Genomic DNA, 27,925 nt, shown 5'->3' on the forward strand with positions numbered 1-27,925 from the left:
GATCAGTTAGCCAATGAACATCATTGATAATTCCACCAAAAAACTACTGCCCGGTTTGTCTACAAGAATAGTTCGGTGTTCTAATTAAAAAGCATGTTGTTATTTGTGTAAGAGAATGAGACAAGAAGATGCCATTTGGCCGAATTAGCTCCTAAGAAAAGTTAGAGTTAAAAACTCACTTGAGCAATGCTATTTACCAACCTTGAAACTTATACTGATAAGTTAAAATTTAGTAGACCTAATTTTTAAATCAAAAGAGAGGAAGACAAGTAGTACAGCACAGTAGTACTAGGTTTTATATCCAAAGAATGACAAGGAACAAAGGCATCTAGAATAAACTTAATTTAACTCTTTTCTGCATATATTCAGATTAAACAAAACACTTTAAAAATTTACGTTAAAATAAAAAGCAGATAATAACAGGGTTACCTGAAAACCAAATTTTAACTGTATTAATAGATTAGAGGCCAAGATTTGCTGGTCAGCGCAAAATGCTCCCATCCACATTCCAAACATAATACATTTTGACACCAAAAGAATCGTGAAAAACACGGGAAAATCCAAGACTGTCTAATAACTGCTTGGGACCTGCAAGAAGGTATCCGTACCAAAATTCATGTAAGTTGGTTGACATACAGGCGAATAGTACACGAAAAACCCAACCTGTGCTTTTCTCACTGAAAAATTGAGCACAAGACAGAAATTCCATAATTGTTTATATATCTTTCTTGGGACTTGCAAATATTAGCTTTGTACTAAATACCATGGCCTAAATACGGTGAAATAATTTTAAAAGCCCTAAATTTATTTTCTTTTGTAGCATCTTGACCCTCCTATATTACAGACCTATGAATTTAAACTCCTTAAAAGTTGTTTTGGTTTTAAAAACGGATTTTCCATAATTCAACGACGAAGATTTCGAAAATATTATAAGCAAGAATTTTGTACAAATCGGGAAGTAAAAAGAACTCTTACGTAGATCAAATTAGTATTTCGTTTACGACAATGAATAAAAATACAAACAAATTGAAGAAAAGGGGAGAATATTGATGTCAAACGAATGTGTATATTCATTTATCCTGATTTTTGTGTGTGTGAAATCTACGTCTCTTAGTCTCAGAACTATATGTTTTGATATTTCTCTTCTTTGTATTGCATCTGAAGCATTTTGTTTCAATGACCAGCAGTCATCAGCAATCTTGATGATGTTCCATCTTCCCTGATACCTTCTCTCCGTTTTCCTAATGTTTTGATGAAACCTTTCCGTTTGTTCTTCATTGACGGTACAGATATTTTCAGGGAAATAGTCAGTATATGAGAGTAAGAAATGAACTTTCAAGTTCATATTAAAATCTAACTCTGTGAATTTATTAACCATGTTATTGACAATATTTACGTAATTTGGTTCCTTTTTTGTATCCTTAAAAAATTGTGAATAACAACTTTAAAGGCAATCCACGTTTATTATTCAACTTTCTTCATTATCCTTTAGAATAAAGGAAGTTTATTTGAAGTCTTTTTTTTGTTTTTTTTAATTTCGCACAAAGCTGCTCGAGGGCTATCTGTGCTAGCCATCCCTAATTTAGCAGTGTAAGACTAGAGGGAAGGCAGCTAGTCATCACCACCCACCGCCAACTCTTGAGCTACTCTTTTACCAACGAATAGTGGGATTGACTGAAACATTATAACGCCCCCACGGCTGAAAGGGTGAACATGTTTGGCGCGACGGGGATGCGAACCCGCGACCCTCAGATTACGAGTCGCACGCCTTAACACGCTTGGCCATGCCGGGCCTTCATCTGCAGTCAATATTCTAATATGAAGCCCAACAAAACGTAACCGCAAATATAACAGAATATGTTTAGATCATTTACACAACCTCTTGTTGCCACAGTGACGAATAAATAATATTGAAAAGAAACAATAATGTCAAATTGCATGCATAAACAAATACTATTAAGAAATGACACGTCATGCGGCCTGTTAACTGTTTATATACTAACGGTGTGTTTTTTGTGGTTTATAGAACGATCGATAAGACCCTCACATTGTGATTGGTTCAGAAAAATTGTTAGTCAGTGATAGTCAACATTTTAGTTTGGATTGCTTTGTTTTGAATTTCGCGCAAAGCTACACGAGGGCTATCTGCGCTAGCCGTCTCTAATATAGCAGTGTAAAACTAGAGGGAAGGAAGCTAGCCATCACCACCCACCGCCAACTCTTTCACCAACGGATAGTGGGATTGACCGTCACATTATAACGCCCCCACGGCTGAAAAGGCAAGTATATTTGGTGCGACGGGGATTCGAACCTGCGAACCTGAGATTACGAGTCGAGTACATTAAGTGAAAATAATTCACTTATATAAAATTACAAATTACATTTTGTAAAAAAATATGTACGTGAGAAAGAAAAATGAATATCACTTTTGGATTTAGCGTACAGAAATTACCGTAGAACTTTTAAGACAAGAAAACCATCGTAGGTATGTGAATTACTAAAAATGGACAAGCCCAAAAATTTTGTTTGTCAATATGCGTTGCCCGTAGAATTAATTCCATGTAAAACATGTTCAAACAAAGCTACATAACTGACCAAAACTCCTAAAGTTATGTGTTTTTAAATCTTTTGTCCATCCCACTCTATAATGAACAAAAATGGGCATATCCCAAATTTTTATCTGTATTTATTTGGGACCTGTGAAAAGTGTGTTTGTACTAACTCCCATATAAATTAGCCGAAATACGGCGGAATAATTGTCAAAAAACGCTAAAATTATACTTCTGTGACATCTTGACCCATCTATAATTACTAAAAATAAGGAAGTCCACCATTTTTGTCTGTGAATGTGTAAAACTTGTAGAAATCATCTCTGTAACAAACCCCATATAAATTGATCAAAGTACAACTTGAAAATTGTGCTTTAAGTTAGCTCTGAACCCTAAAAACACTCGAAATGGGCAAATACGTATTTTTAAAATCAATGTGTTCCACGCATGAAAACTTACGTTTGTGCCATTTTTCATCTTGATTGCTCTAAATATGACCGCACAGGAGCCCATAATAAACAAAACTGGGTTATTTTACCTTTCACCTCATAACACCTTTAAAAAGGTCTAAAGATGAGAAAGATTTTGGGGCGTATTGGACCTAGATATGAGTCTACCAAGTTTCAAGTCAATTCGTCGATAAATGAAGGATAGGCGGTCAAATGGAAAGTGTTTTAAAGAAAAAAAAGTGCCGCAGGGCGTCTCTGCCAGGGTTCTATTGTACAATGCTCCGAAATCCTGCTGGTGTCTTGGAAAGTCATGATATAAAACCATGATCGATATTAAACTGAAATGACGAAAATTCCCGAGCTTATAGCCTCATGCCCCGCATCTTTTAAACACTTAGCGATGCCTCTGGATCAAACAGCATATCTACGTGCGGAGACATATCAGGGTAAAAGTATATTTAGACTATTATAAATAAAAGGAGTTAAGAGAGTATATTTCATTTGTGGTTTCTGAATCAGTTTCTTAGCAATATAAGAAAATAACTTGGTTTACGATATTACGTGGTTTCACTAAGAATACCATGTTAAAATGTTTGTGGCACCTAATTTCTACTGAAAGAATGTAATCCACTGGATAACTGAACTGAGTTCTGTTTACTAATATTACTGTTACGTTCGTAAACAGAGACAGTCAAATAAATGTTTTGATTGCAATTTATATTCTGTTGGTATACTCTAACAAGTTTATAAACACTTGTTGTTCTTATTATGCATGTATGACAAAATTTAATATTTATTCGTTTGGAACTGACTTTATTTTTATAGTCAGTCGTCGTTTGTTTGGCAGTCAATTTGACCTTACTTTTGTACCTGTTTTTCTACATAACATGCTGCAACTTTCTGACAGCTTCACTCACACTTTTCCGTATAAGTGTGTCTACTTAGTCACATTCGTAAAATACCGGCAATTAAGGATATTCTGGACACGAACCGAGATGAGGCCACGTGCTTTTTATTTTACTATCTGATCCGTAAATAAATTATAGGAACACAAATTTAATATAAACAAAACTGCTTTTGTTAAGCGCTTTGAGTCGATAATAAACAATTTTGTTAAACAATATCATATGTATAGTTGTACTAGGCGGGTGGATGAAGGCCGTAACCCCTTCCCCCCAAGCTTGCAATATAGACGGCAAATCGAGGAGAATTAGAAGCAGAAGATAAAACCTTATTCGGCACAGCCCACTTTGAACAATCCTCTATACGCCTATGATCCTATAAACTCTAACTTACTTGTGGGCAAGCGCGAAAGAGGAGAGGCTAGTGACGACACACTAAGATCGAACAAAGAGTACTACCTGGAATACACAAGGCGAAGCGTGAGCAGCTGTCACCATGGTGATCTGTGGCAGCCAACGCAGTGGAGACGACGATCGGAGGCTACTGCATAGTATGGAACAATTTAACAAGGAAAAAGAAGGCAGTAAGTCGTTTCTTGTAAGCACATTTTTTAACGCTAAGTTTTAAATATTTTACTGTTTTTTTCACAATGCAGAGGAACGGCAAAGTTTAAGCAAGTTTTCAATAAATTTTCTGTGGGTTTACTAGCTAGCAGTGGCAGCCATTTTTTACAATTGTAGATGGTTAGTGATGGTAAACATAGAAGCCTTCTGAAAGAGACTCAAGCTGAAACGAATATTAACATTTCTTAAATTGGCGAAAATATTAATCATGATTGTTTTATTCTAGTTACTATAACAGCATTATATTAATGTTTTCAATTTTATACTAGCTACTATAACAACCTTATAAAAGCATTTTGATATGCACTGGACAATTAAATTATGGCAAGAAAAGCTTTAACAGTTAACACAAATATGGTTTCAGGTGCTTGGACTAACAAACATGGTATTCAGTAAAATTAAGTCTTCTTTTAATCATCAACTTTTTTTGGAGGGATTGTCCCTTTTTGTTTTTCTTTTCCAGGTAAAGCTGATATTTACAATTACTTGAGCATGAACCACACGTCCGTGAAGAACGCTTTAGTGATTATTTTGTGAGGCCTAGGGAAATGTGCGTTGTTTGTATATAAACTGAAAACTGTTTCCTGACATACAGGAATTTATTCACCATGGGAAGTCTAACTGTGAAAGTGTTTGATTTTAGGGTGTAGGAAAGAAAACTTATGCATACGGAAAACTTTGTACATGTTTGTTCAATATTGAATACTTATTTTACAATAACATCCCAATAGACTAATTTAAATCATTTAAAACTCAAGATACATGTGATCTTAAAAATAGGTAAAACATTTAAAGATAAAGGAAAAAAAAAACGAATGCAGATTCTTATATCTTTCTGCATTCGGTCGAAAATGGCAAAGTCACTAGCTATCGCTATTGGATGATTTTTTTTTTCAACGCTTTTCAATTGAAATTGCTACAATCACTCCAATCACTTAAATAGCTCTTGTCATTCGAGTACTATTGCATGTCATATTAGAAATAAATGCCATAACATTCACAGATATCGTCAAATGCTGAAAATATTTGCAGCTACGGCCCATTGGTCCAGAAACTTTCGGAATTTTAGTATGATATCCATCATTATTTTCTATTCTATTTTTCAAGACACAAACTGTGGATTCAGGGCCTGTGTGCCAGTTCCAAGTGACTCTATTGATAAAGTTTAAAATCTACTTGAATATAATACAAGTATTCATCGTACAGATTTTTATAGCATGAAATAATTGAATTACTTAATTTTGATATTGATATTATTTTAAAATAACCATTAATAGATCAAATTATTTAATAAGATTTGAAACAGTCAATAACAAAAAAATGTTAAAACTTTTTTAAAATATAAGCAGAAAGAAGTTTCAGAAACTGAAATTTTAATTTTGTAACCAATTTAAGTGTATGACAGCCTTATATTACATTTTATTCATAAACAGAATGGCTTGCTAACTTATTAAATTTGGTTCGAAAAGGTTTTACATATTCGTTTCAAATAATATAAAGTAAAGAAATTGTAAGTTGGAGAAAAAATAAATATTTTGTGAAGTTACAGAAGAAACATTTTGTCGATAGTTTGAATTTTAAGTCAATGTAACTTGTCACAACCAAAAGGCTCAAGCTTGACGTGTCAATAAACAATTAATCGTGTTAGTCATTTCTATCAATTGTTTATTTTTATGCACAAGATATTTTTTCTGTATATAAGTATTTGTGCGACTTTTTATTTGATTTTTTTTACTCGATTTGGGTGATCGAGAAACATCTGTTGTTATATATAGTTTAGAAAGAAGTTTCTTGAAGGTAAAGGGTCAAGCTTGCAAAACTGTAATTATACATACACAGTGCATGATAAATGGCATTTACACACTGTATCATTAGAGGGTTCTTATCGTAACACTTTTCGAGCTTTAGTTTTATTGGAACTGTCAATAATGTACTCGAAGTTAATTGGTCATCCTAAGTTATTTCAAAGCAAGAAAGACGATTTATGTGAAATTATTGTCCTCTTCTCGTTGTTCGTCTTTCCTCTGAAGTACTGGCGATTGGCAATGTTAAGTAAAGGTGAGATGCAGTTTCAATATCTGGAAATATGACTTGAAATTCATGTTTCTTAATACAGAGTTGCAATTAAAGGACTTCGCCCGTTGACGTAAATCGTAGATACCTTTCAGCAAAAGTTTCATTCTGATAGTAACAAAAACTTCCCCAAGTTTTTCAGCAGGTTAGCGAGGCTCACTAGTTGGTTGTTTCTGTGTGCTCGTGCAAGTGAAAACGTCAAACCTGAACCTAACTTTTTCTATCTTTCATTTCTCTTCTTTGTATCAAATGTATCATTAATAATTTTTTGTCGTGCAGATAGCTGTTGTATAATAGTATCTTCTTTTCATCGCTTACTTTTTACTGCATACTTACTGTGTTGATTCACATGTTTTTCCTCAGATTCATACCTGTCAAACAAATCCTTCGTCTTTTCTACATAACCAGTTAAGGAGTAATATAAATCAATAACTTCATTAAGGGGAATATAGACTTTCTATGACGTTTTATTTATAGCATTCAGCCTCTCCAGGATGAAGTGATCGGTTTTAGCATAGTCTGCTACGTGATGAATGTTTATTTGATGCTGGCCATCTTTCTTTTGTTCTTTTGACCTTCTGGCACAGCTGAATATCACTTTATTGGCATCAGTTCGATCCGGCCATCTCGTACCTGATAATAACCTCAGTGTAAATGTCTGTTTTGCACTTATTAACTGTTTAGGAGTATTCCTATAGTTGAAAAATATGTAAAGAATTTAAAGAAATCTAAAGAAAGGTATAGCTTAAAGTTCAGCGAATGAGATAAACGTGCTACGTACCCTTGTTTGTAGCTCGCTTTATTTTCCCGCCATGTAATTTGTGTTATTACAACTTTGGCAATTTTTAAATGTCAGTGTTTTACTTCTAGAGCATTGAGAGGACTTTTACTTCAAAGTGTTCGCTTGTGAGTGTGAACGAATCCTATTACTCTCTTAACGGGTTCTTATTTTGTAACTAGATGTTAATTGGTCGATATTACTACGGTCTTGTGTTGAATTAACAATAATTTTGATTTTGATATACACCTGTTTATACGACTGTTTCTATTGTAATACTGATACACTTTTACATTTGTTGAAGGTAAATATTTGATATTACCCTATCATGACTCACCACATTTATTAATATGATCTGTCGAAAACATACGGCCAGGTGGTTAAAGCGCACGATTCGTAATTCGAGGGTCAACAGGTTCGAATCCCCGTCACACCAAATATGCTCGTCCTTTCAGCCGTAGGTGCGTTATAATGTTTCGGTCAATCCTACTATTCGCAAGTAAAAGAGAAGCCCAAAAGTTGGCGGTGGGTGGTGATGACTAGCTGCCGCATTCTCTTTTGTTGGACACTGAAGGAAACACAAAATACGCTACTAGCTGATTATAAGTAAACCAGCCATTTATGTTTAATACGTTTACCAATCTGTTGTTGTTGAAATAGACTTTGTGTTAGAAGTCATTTCTTATTTTTCATACTTTCCAATGAAGACTGAGAAGTCCGATAATGCGCATTTCATAGGACTGTTTGTGTCCTTCTCAGAAAAATCAACGTTAAGAGATAATCCGCATTACGTAGATACAACGGTCTTATTTGATTCTCCAGTTGTTAATCTGACTCTACTTGTTTGGGCCCGGCATGGCCAGGTGGGTTAAGGCGTTCTACTCGTAATCACCACCCACTGCCAACTCTTGGGCTACTCTTTTACCAACAAATAATGAGATTGATCATCACATTATAACACCCCCACAACTGAAAGAGCAAGCATGTTTGATGTGATCGTGATTCGAACCCGCGACCCTCAGATTACGAGTAGAACGCCTTAAACCAACCTGGCCATGCCGGGCCGACAGAATGTTATATAAGATAATAAATATTAAAAACACGTTTAGTAAATATCATTGTTTAGAGAAACTACTGTTGGAAAAGGCTTAAATATAAATACTAACACTGCATTTTCGAAATAATAACACATCATACAAAAACACTGTATCTTTAAAATAATAACAAATAGTAATTATATTAATGACAACAGGGAGTCGATGTTATTATTTAGTTTTAAGTGATAATTTAAAAATCAATAAAAGGTTTGTAAGCTGTGGCTCCGGAGTCGAGAATTTTAAGGTTTTTTTAGAAGCTTGGGGCGGTTGTTATTTTCACTATGTAATAGGATGCAAGATTCAGGTGGATTGGTCAGCTTAAGGAGGGCCCGGCATGGCCAAGCGCGTTAGGCGTGCGACTCGTAATCCGAGGGTCGCGGGTTCGCGCCCGCGTCGCGCTCAACATGCTCGCCCTCCCAGCCGTGGGGGCGTATAATGTGACGGTCAATCCCACTATTCGTTGGTAAAAGAGTAGCCCTAGAGTTGGCGGTGGGTGGTGATGACTAGCTGCCTTCCCTCTAGTCTTACACTGCTAAATTAGGGACGGCTAGCACAGATAGCCCTCGAGTAGCTTTGTGCGAAATTCCAAAACAAACAAACAAACAAAAGCTTCAGGAGATAACCATTACTTTGTAATATGTTATGAATTTTCGAAATTTCTCACTACATATGTTTTCACTCAGACATTTCAAAAATTCATAACATATTAGAAAATAGTGGTTACCACCTCTTACACGAAAAATTTTAATAAATAAAATAGAGCCTATCAAAAAGACACTCGCTGTTTCGAAATATGCACTAGTTTTTATCACTCCTTTAATTAGCAAACCAAGTATTAAACTCAAATATCAAATTCAAAAAATAACCAAAACATGTTATCCACAAATTAAGCTATAAATGTAATCCCATTGACAAATAAGGAATGAACTAATATTATCGTCATTCCATAAAAGTTAGTAATAAATGTAATTTGATAATGTAACACAAAATATTTCATATAACAAATTGTTTTAGTAATGATATATTTAACTTTTACAGATGGTTGAGTAAGTTATATTAAAATGATTTTGAATATATAAATCAGTCATTCATGTGACAACTACAGCCGATATCAAGACGTGGTTGAAGAGAATGTATCTGAACTACAGTTTGGCACTGTTCAGTGTTGCGTAGGTAATGTGATGCAACCGAAAATTAATCACTTTTTGGGAAGGGCTTGTAAAACCTCTTTCTACCACAAGATATTCATACAATAAAATCAAAAAGATATGTTAAGGTTAGTAGTTTCAAAGAAGAAGATACCTCTCGTACTTAATGGCTTTGGAAAAGAAAGGAATATAGGTCAACTTGGGGTATCAAAGTCTTGATACCAAGGTCTTGATACCTTGATATCAAGGTCCATAGAAGTCTGCAACAAGTCGTACCTCAACTGTAGTAAAAAAGTGTAGTGTCTTGTAATGGTGACAATACACGAACACAAAGGTCAATGAAAAAAGTCTAAAAATGACCCATAATGCATCATAATTAAGAATAATTCTCGTTCAAGAAAGTGAAACAAATACCGTATATATAATAAATTACTTCGTGAAGTATCCGGGAAAAAATGGTAACTGTAGAAAATTCTATAAATGGTAACTAATATAAGAAAAACGAGCGTTACGTGGTGACATTCGATGAATTTTATGTGTATCTTGATAACTGTAGCAAGCTTTATGCCATTTACTATCAGCCGGTGTGTGTAAGAAAATTTCAAAAATGGTACATAGCATGTCATGAAACTTTTTTGAAGGGACTCATTATCATCACTGAATACTGTGCCAAGGGCAAAGTTATTAAACAAGAGAGTGGATACAAAGGCCAAGATGAACTATGTTTATTATCAAACCAATGTTCTGAACACCTTATAATACAAAGAAATACTTACTAGATTGGTACAGACACTAGAGCAATTGGGTATTAGTTCTTCAAGATGAGACTTCAAATGTCACATACCTCAAGCAGCTGAATAATGAAACAGGCATTTTTTCTATTCCACACAAAGGCATATATACTGCCAAGTCGACAGACGCAAAAACTTATGGATTTTTGTGAAATTGGCATTGGTAACTTGATCGATTACAGAAAGCCAGCATGAAGGAGTAGTGTGCTTTGGATATGACAGCATTACGACGGCGCCTTTTGCACTGGAAGCTACGTTACATGGTTATTGTAAAAATGCATAGTCGTAATGTATAGTAGATTGTTATTGGATGTAACAATGTGGTCAATAATGACACGATGAAATTATCGGTAGTGGGAATGAAGTCACATTATTGTAAAAAATGGCAAAGTATGGCTGACTAATTACATGGGATATTTTGCGCATAATATTAAATCATTGAACTCAAAACAACGAATTGTAGAGCCCACATAGCCGTGGTTACACCTAAGACATAAATTTATAGATGACGTAACAGTGATGCATTTTGGAAATCTGTTTGTCAATTTAAAGTTATTACTTCAATGAACGTTTAGCTTAAAAGTAACATCAGGGTTAATTTATGGATAAATAAACCTCATTCTTTGAGACAGTTTCAATCTTTTTCTTTAATTCTGTAGCATTTTTGTTGATATAGAGTAAAAAAATGTGCAAAAATGTTAGAATAAAGTCAAAAAATAGATTTCAGGCTACTTTGAAAGAACAATGTAAGGTAAATCACAAATGAAACATTAAAATTTTATTAATTTTCATATTTAGTACAACAAAAACTCAATGGAAGTGCTTTGGTTCAACAAACAGCTAATATATTATGTGTCCCCTTTTACTTTAATAACTGCACACAGTCTTTTAGCCATTGTTGCAACATATTTAGTCAAAGTGTCCTTTGGGATTTTATTTCAAATGTCTCTAATACACTCCAATAAAGTTTCTTTTGAAGTAATTTTTGATTTGTCAATTTTTTGTTCTATCGAATCCCAGATCTGCTCCGTTGGGTTAAGAGAGGGGCTCTCTGCAGGCCATTGCATCATTTGAATGATTCCAGTAGCTACTTTCTTATCTAAGTAATTTCTAAATAGGTTAGATGAGTGTTTGGGATCATTTTCTCTTTGGTAGTAGAATCATTTACCGATATTACACAAATCACTGTATATACCATGATGAACCAGTATCTGGTTCATTATTCCATCTATTTTACAAATATCTCCTGTCGCTTCATCAGAAAAACACCCCCAAGCCATCATACTGCCTCCCACATGTTTCATGGTAGGCGCTATGCTTTGAGGTACCTTTCACTTTTCTTCTGCCGAACGTATAACCTGTGATTTGAACCAAATATTTCAAACTTGGACTTATTCACCAATAAAAACCTTTCCAAAATATTAACAGTCCAGACTTTGTACGTTTATTTTGCAAATTTCATTCTCTCAACAACATTTGGAGAACGAAGTAAAGTTTTTTAAGTGTTACACAATCAGATATGCTATTCTCATTTATCTTCTTGATACTGTAGATCCGTACACTTTTCTGTAGTTTGGTATATTGTCGTTTATCTCATGCTACTGTCCCAAACGCTGCGTAAAGGAAGATACTTAGCATCAGTATCATTGGGTTTAGACTATCTTCCTTTACCTTTCCTTTTTTTACAAATTTATCTATCTCGGTATCGCAATTTATGGTATACTTAACAGTATTTGTGGGACATTTCAAGTCTGCAGAAATTTGTCGGATAATCCAACCAGCATCACGTAAAGTTTTTGTGCTAACTCTCTGCTCTACTGACAATTCTCTACGCTTTTTGGTCTGTGACATGACAACAAAATTTGATATTTTGTGTTAAACTTTGTTTTTGTCAAGGTTTATTTGTGGAGTTTTATTATATTTATTTATTCTAGCTTATGCTGGTACCATATGCTAGCTTCTTCCATGCAGTTATTTCAGACCCTAACTTTGATCAGTATGCTCATTCAAACAGAACTCTTATGAGATGCCCTGGATAAAATATATGAGAATTCTAAAGAACGATAAGTATTCTCACCTTGGCTTATTTATTGTCAACTGGTTGATATAATTATCTAAGTAATCAAAGTGAAGTAGACTCGTTTATCATACGTTAGAAAAATGAAGGATGCAGTATTCCGGGACCACTATTGATCGATCGCCTTGTCAGTTCTATGTGAGAGTCAACGAAGTCAGTTACACACTTGACTGGAAAAAGCGATAGACGTACGCTTCAAGCTGCAGAGATAAAATTAGGAGAATATGTATTGTTTGTTTTGGAATTTCGCACAAAGCTACTCGAGGGCTATCTGTGCTAGCCGTCCCTAATTTAGCAGTGTAAGACTAGAGGGAAGGCAGCTAGTCATCACCACCCACCGCCAACTTTTGGCCTACTCTTTTACCAACGAATAGTAGGATTGACCGTCACATTATAACGCCCCCACGGCTGGGAGGGCGAGCATGTTTGGGCGCGAGTCGGGCGCGAACCCGCGACCCTCAGATTACGAAGCGCACGCCTTAACGCGTTAGGCCATGCCTGGCCCCGAGAATATGTATACTATACGCATTTGTGATTTCAAGACTTTTGTGTAATGAATGACTTATTTATGTTCTTAACTCAGCACAGTAACGGAGACTACATCTATCAAGGATGACTAAAACCTTAGAAACTTTATCTCATATATATATATAAATCAGGGTCCAAAATTCAAGTCGTTTAGTCGGCTCTAACCAGCAAGGAGACCTACATAATAGAAAGTTTTATGATGTCTGGAATGAAAAGGAGGTTCCTTGAACATATGAAAATTAATACCTCAGTGGACAAATATCTTACTTACAAATTCGTATTACAGTGGCCTGGCATGGCCAAGCGCGTAAGGCGTGCGACTCGTAATCCGAGGGTCGCGGGTTCGCGCCCGAGTCGCGCTAAACATGCTCGCCCTCCCAGCCGTGGGGGCGTATAATGTGACGATCAATCCCACTATTCGTTGGTAAAAGAGTAGCCCAAGAGTTGGCGGTGGGTGGTGATGACTAGCTGCCTTCCCTCTAGTCTTACACTGCTAAATTAGGGACGGCTAGCACAGATAGCCCTCGAGTAGCTTTGTGCGAAATTCCAAAAAACAAACAAACAAACGTATTACAGTAGTAATCTCAAGTCGCATTTTTCTGCCCGTCTGGATTAATATAAATATTATGTACAATCTGTTATGAATTACAATTTATCTCGGATGAGTGTGTGTGTGTGTTTTCTTATAGCAAAGCCACATCGGGCTATCTGCTGAGCCACCGAGGGGAATCGAGCCCCTGATATTAGCGTTGTAAATCCGTAGACGTACCGCTGTATCTCGGACGAGCCTCCAAAATTATTATATAACGTATTACGATTTTAAGTGGCCTGAAATTTTAATTTTAATTTAGGAGTTAATTGAATGTTGATATGTATCAAGTTCATGTTGTTTACCAATAAGGTTGTTTCACACATTTTTTTCTATCTTAACACAAATATAATATGCAGACAATAATAAAATTTAGAATAACGGTTATTACGAATAATGATTTACATACAAAAGTTTTACAAAGTTACAAACAATACTAAGTTGTTGTTTTTTATGTGATTTGGAACTGAATATTTTATCGACGATTCACTTAACGGGAATCTAGCTATCTCTGTATTCTTCACTGGTCTCTCGCCGTTTACAAGCTGAAGTTATTTATTTTTTTCGTAGAAATACTAAAGTCCAAAGTTAATTCTTTGAAGTTAAAGAGTTTGTTAAGTTCGAAATCAAATCGTAGTCAAATTTCTGTAGTTTCACGACTGATACGCGTTTATCACCGTTATAGCTTTCGAGGTTTATAGTATACTGTCTGTAGCAAACCAACAATATAAAACTGTCTACCCCCGCTGCACTGGTTATCTTTTATAACATTGAGAAAAGATTTGCTAGAAAAACCAGTTAAGGCAACAATTCTGGTATTTACGTAGATAAATACATTGTTGGTTCTTACGTTCCAGAATCTTCTACAAATGTAGCAAATGGGCGGAAATTCCGCAATACGAATTTAACTGTATATGTTACATGCATTTTTAACTATATATTTAATTAAAACAGACATCGATACAAAAATAAATATATAATAGTAAATCCGTTAAATTTTAAGAACGATTTAATGAAAAACTGTCTTCCAGTTTTTGTTGGATGTTATACATGTGTAGACACATACATACCTGTCTGTAATTATCTCTTTCTTTAAAAATTCACATCTGTATTTTTTAAATGGAATTAAAACACACACACATAAATATACATGTTTGTGGAATGGACTAGTTGTAATCCTTGGAGGACCAATCAGAATTTTTGTAAAAGACTGGCTAGAAATTTAAAGAACTTTCAACCCTGATTTAAATATACATGTATATAATATACCGCAGAAATTGACCCATAAACTATAGACTACGTAATTGCTTATTGCCAGTTGAGTTTACAAACAAAATGTAAGTAGTTTGACTGTGTGGGTATTTGGGTATTGATGTTGTTAAATACCCAGGAGGGTCAGGTACATTTGACCTCTTCCTCCCTCCCGAACGATTATAGCGTCTGTCTTTAGGGTTTTTTTTTTTTGTTTTTTTTTTAAGCTTTGGGCCAGAGTAAAAGTATAACATCATACTCAGGTCCATTTCAGGGCTCAGTCCATGCATGGACGAACAAGTTTTTTTTTTTTTCCATTTAATTTTTTTTTTTTGTATTTTCATATATATATATTTTTTTTTGTATTTTTTTCTCCTTTTTCTCGATTGAGAGAATGCTACTACTACTTGTAGTAAGACAAACACTCACACAGAAAAGAAAGTAATAATAATTATTATTCAATACTTGAATAATAATTCAAAAGAGAAGAGAAAAAATAATAATAATAATAATGATTAAAAAAAGAAAATAATAATTATAAAAATAAAAAGAAACAAGGACTAAGTGTCTAGTGGGATAGTGGCCAGCTTGTGTTACATTTCTTAAATATATGTTAAAAGGGAGAGGTATTTAGGACCATTTACATCATGTACGTGATATCTGTCGAGATCACACATTAAGTCATTTTGTGCCAATTCTTATTGAAATATTTTAGAGAATTATGCAAGAGTCTTTCAGCTATTGTATCTATGTTTGCATACTTGTGCATGAATGTGGTTGAGGTGCTACGTGGTACTTTGTATGCTGAAGTTAGTACAGAATTTTGTATACGTTGAAGTTTCTGTACATGTGTGGGTGCTATGTTAATCCAGGCAGGCGATGCATATTCTATTGTTGGTCTAATGTACGTTTTGTAGATTTTAAGTATGTTGTCTGGTGATGTTCCTTGGATTTTACCTGAAAGACTTCTTGCATAGTTTGCTCTTTCCAGATTCTTATCAGTACATTTTAATATGTGGTAGCCACGTTAATTTTGAGTCATAGGTTAGACCTAGAAATTTAGCAGAAGTAGCAGTCAGTAAAAGTGATCCATTCATATAGAGTTTTGGTGGATCTTTTTCAGCTTATTCAGTCTGCTGAATACTATGACTTGGGTTTTGGAATATTAATTTTGATTCTGTATTTCTGGCAGTATTCTTCGATGTTATTTAGGACTGGTTGTAGGTTCGTTGCTGCTATTGACGGAGTGGGGCACTTTTCCAGACTGCTACATCGTCAGCGAACTGCGATGCATAACCTAAATTTAGGTCCGACAGAGGCATATTACTCACGTACATGATAAATAATATAGGGCTAACAACCCCTCCTGCGGGACTCCTGCTTCGGGTGAAAAGGACCCTGAGTGGGCCCCATTTACATTTACTTTACACATTCTGTTATCCAGGAAGTTGGACAGCCAGCGAATAGTTTCCTGGGTAATGCCATTTCAAGCAATCTATGTCTTAAGCCGTTATGCCACACTGTGTCAAATGCTTTCTCAATGTCGAGAAAGCAAGCTACAGTGCATTCTTTTTGTTGAAGCTGTCGGTAATTGATTCTGTAAGTCGAATCAGGTGGTCTGTAGTTTGGCGGTTTTTTCGAAATCCGTTTTGAATTTCTGGTAATTTTGAATTTTCTTCTAAGTAAACTGACAGACGATTACTAATTATCCTCTCTAATACTTTGCCAATACAACTGGTTAAGCTAATCGGGCGGTAGTTGTTTGGTTTATTCGCTGACTTTCCTTCTTTCTGGAACATTAATACTATTGCTTCCTTCCAAGAAACGGGGATATATCCAGCTGATAGTGAGAGATTAAATAACGCTGTTAGGTGTTCATATAATCTCTGAGTGCCTTGTTTTAGGAGGATAGCTTGAATACCATCTTCTCCAGGAGCTTTGTTTTTTGTGTTTTAATAGCAGTTACTACTTCTGTAACAGTGATATGTTTTACCAGTTGATGAGTGCTCCAGTCTTTTGTTTTTTCTTGGTGTGTAATAGTGTTGACTGGAAATTTAGGTGTAAAAATGCTTCTATTTTGGTCAATAAAGTTTGTGACTGTATTATAAAAGTATCTGTTCATGTCTGGTTCATGATGTGTTTTGAACGTGTTTTCTAGGTGTTTTGTAATAATAAATGCGACTTACAAACATTCAGAATAGCGTAAACATTGTGACATATTGGAAATCTATTAATCGAGACTGCGGCTTTTACAGGATATACAGTTCAAAAAGTGCACAGAAGATTAATAACACTTTATACAAATAGCTTGTCTATGCTAATACAGTAGCTTAGAACTGCAGGTGAGAGCCCTGGAACCACAGACGACCTGCTAAATGTATAGGAAAGTATCGGGAAGGGGGGAGGGCAGAAAATGCACAAGATGTGGAATTATGTAATGTTCCAGGAACGAGGTGGGAGAGATTATACTAAGAAAGTTTTGGAATCCATGGGCTAGAGTAAGTTAAAAAAAAAAAAAGAAAGAAAATACGCAGATATAATATTGTGCTAAGCAACAACCTCAGTTATAGTTGTAAAAATTTGTCCCAGTAAAACATCAAATTTAAAAATTAAAATCAACTGTAAGTCTAAATCGAAACAGTCTTAGACTTAGTGAAGACAAAGAGACGTCAGCAGAGATACTAAACTGATTTTTGAAATACAACTTAGTACTTTATGCATTTTCATTATATTTCTGAAGATGTATAAAACGATACCTACAGAGGCAGCCACGAGTCAGGAGTGTACGTCGCACAGACAGAATGTACGCAGCGTGAACTGAAGCACTTTTCTCAACCATGCACATTTTTTTTTTGTTTATCCCATATCGTGACACCTCCCTTTGTGATTAAAGTAAGTCGAACATTGGTGATTTATTATTCAGCTAAACATAGGCGTTGCCATCAAAAGTTTTAATTATATTCCCAGTCTTTCATTCTGTTGGTATATGATACGAACCACTATTGTTGTGTCAGACATTGTTATAAAAGTTATTTTATGGACAAGTCTGGGAAGTTTATTACAAAAGTATTCTTATAGGCGTTGTCTCCATTAACGCTTCACTTAATGTAAAACGTAAAGTGTCCTTGGTGTATTACCAATGAAACTCCTGCGATGTTTCTTTTTTCTACCCATCTGCTTATAAAGATTCAAAGAGAAGAATGAACGTGGAATTCTTAATTGTTTGTCTTATCGTCTTTAGAGGGCGAAGATCGGGGTAGGGATTTGCCTGGCTTGTATGAATATGTATGCATACAAACGTATTTTTGTTCGGTCTTGACGTTGTATTCACTTGTATAATTTTCACTCTAGTGAAGATTATTTAGTTCTGCTTTTGTCGGCTTTTGATTAATTAATTTATTACTAATTTTATTTAACGTCAAATATAGTATTTCGTATTTATACGAATGATCAACTTATACGAGTTTTAAGTTGATAAAGCCAAATATATATATATTTCGCACAAATTGAAATTCGCATAAAGCTACTCGCGGGCTGTCTGTGTTAGCCGTCCCTAATTTAGCAGTGTAAGACTAGAGGGAAAACAGCTAGTCATCACCACCCACCGCCAACTCTTGGGCTACTCTTCTACCAACGAATAGTGAGATTGACCGTCACATTATAACGCCCCACGACTGAAAGGGCGAGCATGTTTGGCGCGATGGGGATGCGAACCCGCGACCCTTAGATTACGAGTCGCACGCCTTAACACGCTTGGCCATGCCGGGCCCTTTATTTTGTGTGAACTGTGATAATAAAGTGACATACTTAGTGAACACTAATTCAATAATGGTTTATATGAAATAATTTTAAAGTATTTTGGACAGTTCTTGTTAATGCTGTTTTAGTATAAATCTACACAATAGGCTATCTGCGATATGTTCGCGAGCAATCGAACCCAGAATTTTAACATCTTAAGGGTGACATTTTAATCAGGCAGCTATGAAGCTTCCGAATCGAAAACATTTAATCTGAACGGAATAATACATACAAATTTAGCGAATTCAGGACGTAGTCTCGCCGAACGATGTTTCCATTGTAGGTAATTGTTGGCGTTACTTGAATTGAATCATGATGTGTATTTGTATTTTTGTGTTCAGACAACTTTTTTCATGTCTTTTATATTTCTCATTCATCTTGTATTCGACAGTCAATTTTAAGTAACAAAGTGCCAAATTTTTGCAACAATGTGTAATTTCTCATCTTGAAAAACACGAGCTATAACTACCAAATTACCTACGTAATTAGATTCTCACTTTGAAACAAACTTTCAATATGCCTTTCAAAAGAGTAACAAAAAGTAAATAAAAAGGTAGCCTATATAAAAAAAATATTTAACTGATACATTGTTCGTATCCCAAATTCTACATTTTTGTTATTACTGGTGCTGTATTTACACAAGATTTATTTCCGTAGATTCCTTATAGAAAGTGAGCGGTTGTTTATTTAGCGTTTATGTCAAGTGAGTATAGAAAACCAGTTGCTTGACGTCACTGGGAAAAATGTGTGTACTAGTTCGAAAAACCGAACACTCAAGCAAGAATATTTAAAAAAAAAATGTATTTAAGTTTATGAACTTAAAGATAAAGCCCATTTTCTTACGTTGACAACAACGTTTACTCTCTGTTAAATAATTTAAGTAGACATACGTAGGTGATACTGAAAAACAAACACGTACAAAAGTAAATTTAGCTTTTTACCTCTTAAGCCTCCTTAAATGACTATTAAATACTAAACAGAGAACCCCATAAATCGATGTGATGTAACAATTAAAAATGCACAAGAAAATAGTTATAAATGTTGTGCACCCACACTTTCATATAAAATCTATTTAATTATGCAGATACATTCATATGACGTAAAATGATACGTGAAGATAAACTATTTCAAAAATTGACCATTCTGGTTTAAGGAAGAATCCAAAGATGTTATTTAAGATTTTAAGTAAGAAACTAATAAGAGAAAATATTTTATTTGTACTATTATTTTTTGATAATTTCGAGGCTGGTGTTATGACAATACAGACTTTCTAAGCAAAATTATCCCACTATAAGATCCTCCTTAGGAAAACTTGTATTATCATTTAGAGAGCTGTTTTTTATTTTAATTTTAATCATCGATTTTTTAGCATACCTTCTTGTTTGTATTGATAGCACGAGCTTGTATAAGTTTAGTAACTGACATGTAATTGTGTTTCGTGGTATGGAATTTTTGAAAATATGATCATAGGCGGGTATATAAATGAATTATGTACTGTTTACAAACAGTAAAGTATATTATAGATATATTATCATCTTGATAGCAGCTTGGCTATAATTATATAAAAACTTTGTCAACTGGGCGTATTACAATTTATACACAGGTTGTGTTGTTTTTAGTAATTTTTAAGTACTCTTAAATTGCGAAATAGTAACTCTGAAATCATAGACTGTCATTTCTACTAGGCTATTGTTCGGGGCCCCAAACATGGAAGGGCCCTCGATACTATGCCTTTTAATTTACTTCTGAGTTTCCTTATCATTATGGGGCCCCGTTTATTGAATTTTGCACAAGGCTCCAAAATGACTGAGACCGTCCCTATCTAAAATAATGTGCTGAAAACAGTGATGATTTCGAATAGAAGGATGATGAATCAAAGTTTAAACCTTTTTAAATAGCAGGAATGTTGTAAGTAGCATCGTCAATTGATGATGGCTGCTGTTTAAGAGTTAAGGAATATCATTGAATAACTGCCCAAGAAGTATGTCATAAGCAGAGTAACGTTAAAACACAGTGTCGGTGAAATAATATGCTAATTCAGTACCTGGAAAGAAAACATGGATATAAGAATAATAATAAAAAAAACAGTTTGATTTAAACGCGCAGGGGCCCGGCATGGCCAGATGGTTAAGATGTGCGAGGATCGCGGGGTTGAATCCCCGTTACATCAAACTTGCTCGCCCTTTCAATTGTGGGGCGTTATAAAGTGACGGTCAGTCCCAGTATTCGTTGGTAAAGGAGTAGCCCAAGAGTTGGCGGTGGGTGGTGATGGCTAGCTGCCTTCCCTTTAGTCTTACACTGCTAAATTAGGGACAGCTAGCGCAGATACCCCTCGTATAGCTTTGCGCGAAATAAAAAAAAAAAAGTTAAACGCGCATATCACCATTTTGGAAGTAACCTCGGTTAGCTGAGTATTAAAGGTGGGAGCAGACTAAAGCAGACATATGTAGCAGATTTTAGTAGTTTTCAAAATATTTTGGTAATAATGTATGAAATTATTCGAACACAAATTAGCTTTATAACATTCAGCTCTCTCAGATTCCATGTCTGTTCCGAATCCACATTCTTCTGTAGTTTAGATGTTTTATTTTATGATTTTTTTAAATGTATATTTCAATACAGGAAGCTGTATTAGATTTAAAGATATATGCCAATCTTGAAGAGTTGTTATGAAGGCCCGTGGGCTTATCAGTTACATGGTGGAACTCTAATTGTCAAGTTTTTCTTGATTCTTTACAGTAGATGTTTGTTTGTGATTGAAAAGTCCATTATTGTGATGATAAAGCATTCCTGGCCAGAGCTTGAGTCAGTTCACTCCCAATCACATATAACAAGGAACAGCAGCTGTGATTATTGTCTTTTTAGTTCAACTGCACATAAAAGCTGGCCTGAAAGAGATAAGTGTCGTAAGGAATATGTAAAATAAAACTGAATTTATAAGGAAAGACAACTGTGACAACAACGGTAAGATATATATATGTATACACCATTTCTTTAGAACGTATAAAAGATGTAATTAAAAAAAGTTCGTGGGTGAAAACTGAGTGTTTTGTTGTTGTAGCAATTAAGTGTTTAATTATCAATAACTATTTCTACTTTGACTTCATAAATAATATCATTTTTATTACATTATTAATATTTGAATGTCAGTGAGCGGTGGTAGGGTTTGGGAAGTTATGGGTGTTAGCACCTAATACATGCCACTCATTTGATCTTCTTTGATAGCTGTTTTGCATCTGCATTTTTAGAGGTATTATGGGATATCTTCATCACTTTTGGAAACTATTGCCAAAATATTTTAGTTTAGAATCATACCTCTTATACATCCGGAACAAATTGCATGATATTTTGTTCATTTTGACGTAATTACATATCCATAATGATTTGGATTTGTTTTGTTATGGTTATTTATCACTGTTATATACAGCTGAATATGTGCTTACTTTTCATGCAGGAAGTTGATTATCATCATTTATAAATAGTTCAACTTACGTACCAGTCTTGTGTCAGTTTTGCTGTTTTATGTTTTAACAATCTATTTAATTCTATTTGAACATCGTATTAGCTTCTTCAATTTTGAGTCTGGCTAATGTTAATAAATTATGCTCAGCAAACTCCGAATATTATTGTAATATATGGGCATAGTATAGGTTTTTTAAATCGTTAGCTTCCATACAGTATTTTGTATCTTAGGTATGTTTTAGGGTTTATTCTTAATTGTAGGCTTCCATTAGCACAGCAGTATGTCTGCGGATTTACAACGCTATAAATCGAGTTTGGATACCTGTCGCGGGAATAGCTTAGATAGCACATGCATAGCTTTGAATTGATGCAGTGATCTGCCCTGATAGTGAACCATGTAATTGTTCTAGGGTGTGACACCTTTGTTGACATCATTGTGGCCCTCTGTAATGTGGATGGTATGTGCATCTTAGAAGAGAAAATTTTAAACATTTTTACTAGTGGAGTTTGGTTTAATTTGAATTTCGCGTAAAGCTACTCGAGAATTACCTGCGATAGCCATACCTAATTTAGCAGTGTAACTAGGCAACTAGTCATCATCACCCACCACCAAATTTTGGGCTGTTGTTTTACCAATGAACAATGGAATCGATATTCACATTATAACGCTCCTTCTACTGAAAACTCAAGCATGTTTGGTGCGACGGGGATCCGAACTCGCAACTTTCAAATCGGGAGTTGAATGTCCTAACCACCTTGACATGCCGGGCCTATAATGTAGTATGGACTCATGGTAAAATGTATAATAAGGAAAACAGTATTGCTTATTGAATCGATTGCGCGTGCTTTGAGAATAGTTGGAATTGATGTAAGCACTTAATAATTAGGGCATCACGAAATGTATAAACTATTTAAAAGATTGTTCCATACTTTCGAAAGTTGAAAGAATTGTCCCTCTTCGCACGTGCTAACTTTGATTTGCCAGACTTTAAACAAAATAGTAATGGTGTGCACATCTGTATGTTGAGCAGTAAATTAGTGAGCCTTTGTACTTAAGTGAATCAGATCCAATCAACCTATGTTTGATTGCATTGCAATAGATCCTAAAATATTAAAGAAATAAAGTAAGAAACAAATTAGAAGTTTAATTTTTATTATAGGGGGACAGAAATACTATTAGTTTATGTTGTCTTTCCAACAAGTTATGCAAAACGAACCCAATGTGAAATGACACAAATAGCCTCATGTGACGTTAGGGATGTCATAGTGAAAGTGTTTATAAGTAGTTAAAAGATGGCGGCGATCTTCGTCAATCTAAGCGTAGCTACAGAAGTACGATATAAATAAACCACTTTAGTGTAAATAACTTTAACTTCCAATGGTTAAACATGCATATTCATGCCATTCAAAAGATGTATAGGAAATATAGGGACAATGCCTTCAGAATCAACATAGCCTTTACATGTACAGTTCCATATTATAATATCAATGTTTCTTTGTTTGAGAAATATTAGAAGTAGTTTCCTTATTACATGATTATTAACACGTGTTTATAAATTTTTTAGATTCTATCACAGACAAGATTTATTAACCATAGATTGCCGTAAAGATTGATACTGATTGTTTTACAGACTTGTATGTTCTACGATAAGTCTACGGACTTACAATGGTAAAATCAGGGATTCGATTCCTCTCGGTGGATCAGCAGATAGCCGGGTGTAGCTTTGCTATAATAAAACGCAAACACACAGACATCATAGCATTTTACTTCAGTCTGGTGAGAGGGGCTGCATAGTGCTCCTTTTCTCTTCTCAACAACAAGCACCCGATCGTGTTCAACATGGGCCTTTCATAATAAATATAATTATTCTTTAGACAACTGTGTCCAATCTCTTTCTTACGAGTTCTTCCATTTTTGCAGTTCCTGCAGACTACTTTGAGGGAAGTTAAGGTGGTCTGGAAATACCACAATCATCTGATTACTATGGTGATTTGCCTTTGTAGAAATATTAATAACCAGGATACTTCAGTGTACATTAGTCTATTGTCAGGACCCTTATGAAAATAGAGAATTCGCATATGACAGGAAAGCTAACAATAAGCTACATAAACTCATAAATCAGACAACATAAGTTGTCTAAGTTGTCTGATTTATGGTGTAATTGTAAGATTATGTTATTCAAATATATAATAACAATGGCTTAAATACCTATCGCACTGCTTTCTCTAAGTCTAAGTTAATAATCAGAAATAAATGTGTATTAAAGTATCTAGGTATTTATAAGTACTGCAATTTCAGGTGTATCGAATAAATAAATCCCAGAGTAATTTTCCTTGAATTTCTTAATCTTTTTTTGTACTTGAGTATTTGGGAATTACTGTCAAGAGTGTCTGTTCTTGTCGCTGTACGCTATGTTTATCATGCATTTAATTAAATGTGGTTTTTAAGAGGTAAGCCTGAATTTATTTGAAGGTAAATTATACGATAATAACATTCAAAGTTTGAGGTATTAGAAACGATGTAATACGATATGTGTTATACTTTAACTTGACACTAGCCAATTCAGAGGAGGGGGTGCAGCTGTTTCTTCTGTTAATAATTTTGCACTCTTACGCGCTAAGGGTGTCCATCTTAACAATTAAAAAAAAAGTTCCTGCTTCTCCTAGCTACAGGCCAATAACTTACAATAATGTATTTAAGTTTCACATATTTTCTGGCTGCGTCGACATAAGTGGACTATGCTGTAGTTATATGCCGCCCATCACTTTGTTTTAAAATCTAGAGCTCACGGTTATCTCTAACGTCACCGCAAGACATTATTTGTTAATCTTACTCAGTTCATGAAATAGATTCCAAATACTTGTTTATTTGGTATTGAAATTTATTGTCGTTGTTTAGCTGTTATTATCCAAGTAACTACAATCTATAACTGAAAAGATACGAGTGACATATAGTTGAAAAAACGCTATGAGAGAGTTGGTCAATATTAATATTTGTTTATACCTGTGTTTATTGTATTAGCAAATTTTTTTTACTAAATTATATTGTGAGCACTAATCCGGAATTTATTAAATAAAAGTACGAAAGTTTATAATGCTTATAGTATGTATTTAAAACGTATGTTGCGTTTCTATTTGTGGTGTGAAACGATTTGCTACTCATTGGATTTATTGATTTACGTAAGATTCTAATATTCTCTTATTTCATATCCGTGAAGTGATAGGATTTGACCTACCGCTCATACAAGAACTTGTAATTAGTGTAGAAGTTGTACATTATATCATAGAACATAGAGTGAATGAGTAGCATTCAGTTACCCAAATAGAAATGCTAGCTTATGGTAATATATATTAAAATCATTGTTGGTTTTCAACTCACTAAGATTTACCATGAATATGAAAATTAGCTATTCTATGTTCAGATTTTTTTTCTTTAGGAAAAAGGTGTTCGTTCCTTAAACACCTTTGTGTGGGTAGTTATTACGCAGCTGTTTGAGATGCGTGCAAAACAACTATGCGCATGATATATATTAACAGTAATGTGTGTGGTAGACAGTAAACAACAGTGTATGTGTGTTAGGCCTTAGACAACAGTGTGTGTATGCTAGACCTTAGACAAGAGTATGTGTATGTTAGACCTTAGACAACAGTGTGTGTGAATGATGGACGTTAGACAACAGTGTGTTTATGTGGTGGACGTTAGACAACAGTGTGTGTATGTGGTGGACGATAGACAACACTGTGTATGTGTTTGTGGTGGACGTTAGAGAACAGTGTGTGACAGAGGCCAGCAGTTATGTGTGACTAAACATTTTTCCCTGTTATATAATTCTAGCTATTGCATAAACCGTTTCCTTATATCCAGTCCTGCGCAATGAAAATCATAAAAACGGTCTTATTAAAGTAAGAGTTATAGTATAAACAAACACAAAAAGCGATACTTCTGTAGAATTAGGCATGCGCAATAACAGGTAATTAATATATAAACGACTGCTCGTCTGTTTCATTGTTCCGATGTCAGTAAACCAAGAAATGATATTTCAGTAACAGATGTGTTAAAAACTAGATGCACTCTCGCAGGATCCCTAAAAATGTTCTGTTTCAAGAGTAAATAGATCCAAAATTAAGAGGTCTGGTTTGTTCTGAATTTCGCGCAAAGCTACACGAGGGCCATCTACGCAAGCCGTCCCTAATTTAGCAGTGTAAGACTACAGGGAAGTCATCACCACCCACCGCCAACTTTTGGGCAACTCTTTTACTAACAAACAGTGGGATTGATTGTAACATTATAACGTCCCACGGCTGAAAGGGAGCGAATGTTTGGTATGACGGGGATTCGAACCCGCGACCCTCAGATTACGAGTCGCACGCCTTAACACGCTTGGCCCGCCCTAGAGGGAAAGAAGCTAATCATCACCACCCACTGCCGACTATTGACTACTCTTTTATCAACAAATAGTGGGATTGACTCTAACATCATTATAACGCCCCCACGGTTGAAAGGGCAAGCATGTTTGGTGTAACAGGGATTCGAACTCGCGACCCTCAGTGTGTGAGGGCCCTAACCACCTGGCCATGCCGGGGCAAATTAAGAGTAATAAATAATTTTATTTCTTGCTTTTGAAGTTCATATGCCATGCTGTTTTGTTGTCTACATAGTGCTTGATTCTTCTCGGGATTCATGGCATGTGCATGTCTCAACATTGCAAATTGCAACGTTAATTGTCTCTTATGTGACGCCATTTTAGTGTCTACTTACTGAATAACAGACAACACTAATGTATAGAAGGGGAGTGATTAAAACAGGTGATCACTTCCAAGAGGCCTTCGACCCCGTTCAGGGAAACAAACTGATCAAGATTAGTTTTATTAGAATTTTTTAAACTCACACCTCTTTCCTGTTACTACTGCGTGAGTGCAACGGACGATATAGAAAAGAGCAATCAATTTATTGAACCAAATCTGTTCATAACTGATTATAATACAGAAAACATATTCTTTTAATCGAGTCCAGTCTTATGTATATGATTATGTATACACAGAACTTTCTTTTAATTAAATTTGATATATATTTTTATAGTTGATTATACAGAAAGAGAATATTCTTTAAAATTAATCAGATATTTTAATTGTTTGTATAGGCGTTCTGCTTTTTTCAGTATTGACTATTCAATAAGAGAACCTTGTCAAATTGAATCTGATCTTTTCATACTTGGTTGAGAATTTGAATTTGAATCGAGTCTAATATTTTGTGTGCTATATAGAGAGTTCGATGAACGGGATAACACTTCTCACCTTTTCAATTTTCAATAAAATTGAAGATAGTTGGTTTGAATGTGACTAGAATTATTAGGCCTACACTGTATCTCGTATCATTGACAATCTGATCAAAATTTTATCGATTTGTTAACGGCGTAGAATATAGTATTGTTAAGAAACAAAGTGTGCATTTTCTTATGTTTTTTTTCATTTTTCATGTTTTCTTTTACCAGTTTGTATTTATAATATTACAAGTACATCTACATGTTTTATTTGTTTATTGAAAACTGTATTCATATAAATAATAAAAATATGGTTGAAATCGATTCTGATTGTTTCTGTGTGTGTATTCTTGGAAATATTCGACCTTCGGTTCTTTTTTTGCCTTGGTGTTTCTTAAACACCTGTGTATGGTAGTTTGTTAGCAGCTGTTTGATGTACATGTCAGACCTTTGTGTGGAACAGATGTATAACAGCTCTGTTTGATGTATCAGACAACAATATATGGTAGATGCTAGCAGAAGCAAAACAGTTTGAAACACATTTTAGT

The 27,925-nt window shown here is 34.8% G+C and overlaps 1 protein-coding gene across 16 annotated transcripts in view; it reads left to right on the forward strand.

Moving 5' to 3' along the window:
* LOC143258664 (protein PALS2-like) overlaps positions 1-27,925 on the forward strand; it is a 113,782-nt gene that overhangs the window by 40,867 nt on the left and 44,990 nt on the right. For 3 of the 16 annotated variants that reach the window (XR_013032451.1, XM_076518009.1, XM_076518018.1), the window contains exon 1: positions 4,227-4,484. The exons of 7 other annotated variants lie outside the window; for them this stretch is intronic. Coding sequence is in view for 6 of the 9 variants with exons in the window: in XM_076518009.1 (XP_076374124.1) it covers positions 4,397-4,484 (88 nt within the window). In the remaining 3 variants the exon portion in view is untranslated. Of the gene's footprint in view, positions 1-4,226; positions 4,499-21,393; positions 21,619-27,925 lie in introns of those variants that run through there. 6 more of the 16 variants (XM_076518016.1, XM_076518027.1, XM_076518019.1 and 3 more) reach the window with 5 other exon arrangements.

Source organism: Tachypleus tridentatus, chromosome 8, assembly GCF_004210375.1.
Source record: "Tachypleus tridentatus isolate NWPU-2018 chromosome 8, ASM421037v1, whole genome shotgun sequence".
NCBI lineage: Eukaryota > Metazoa > Arthropoda > Merostomata > Xiphosura > Limulidae > Tachypleus > Tachypleus tridentatus.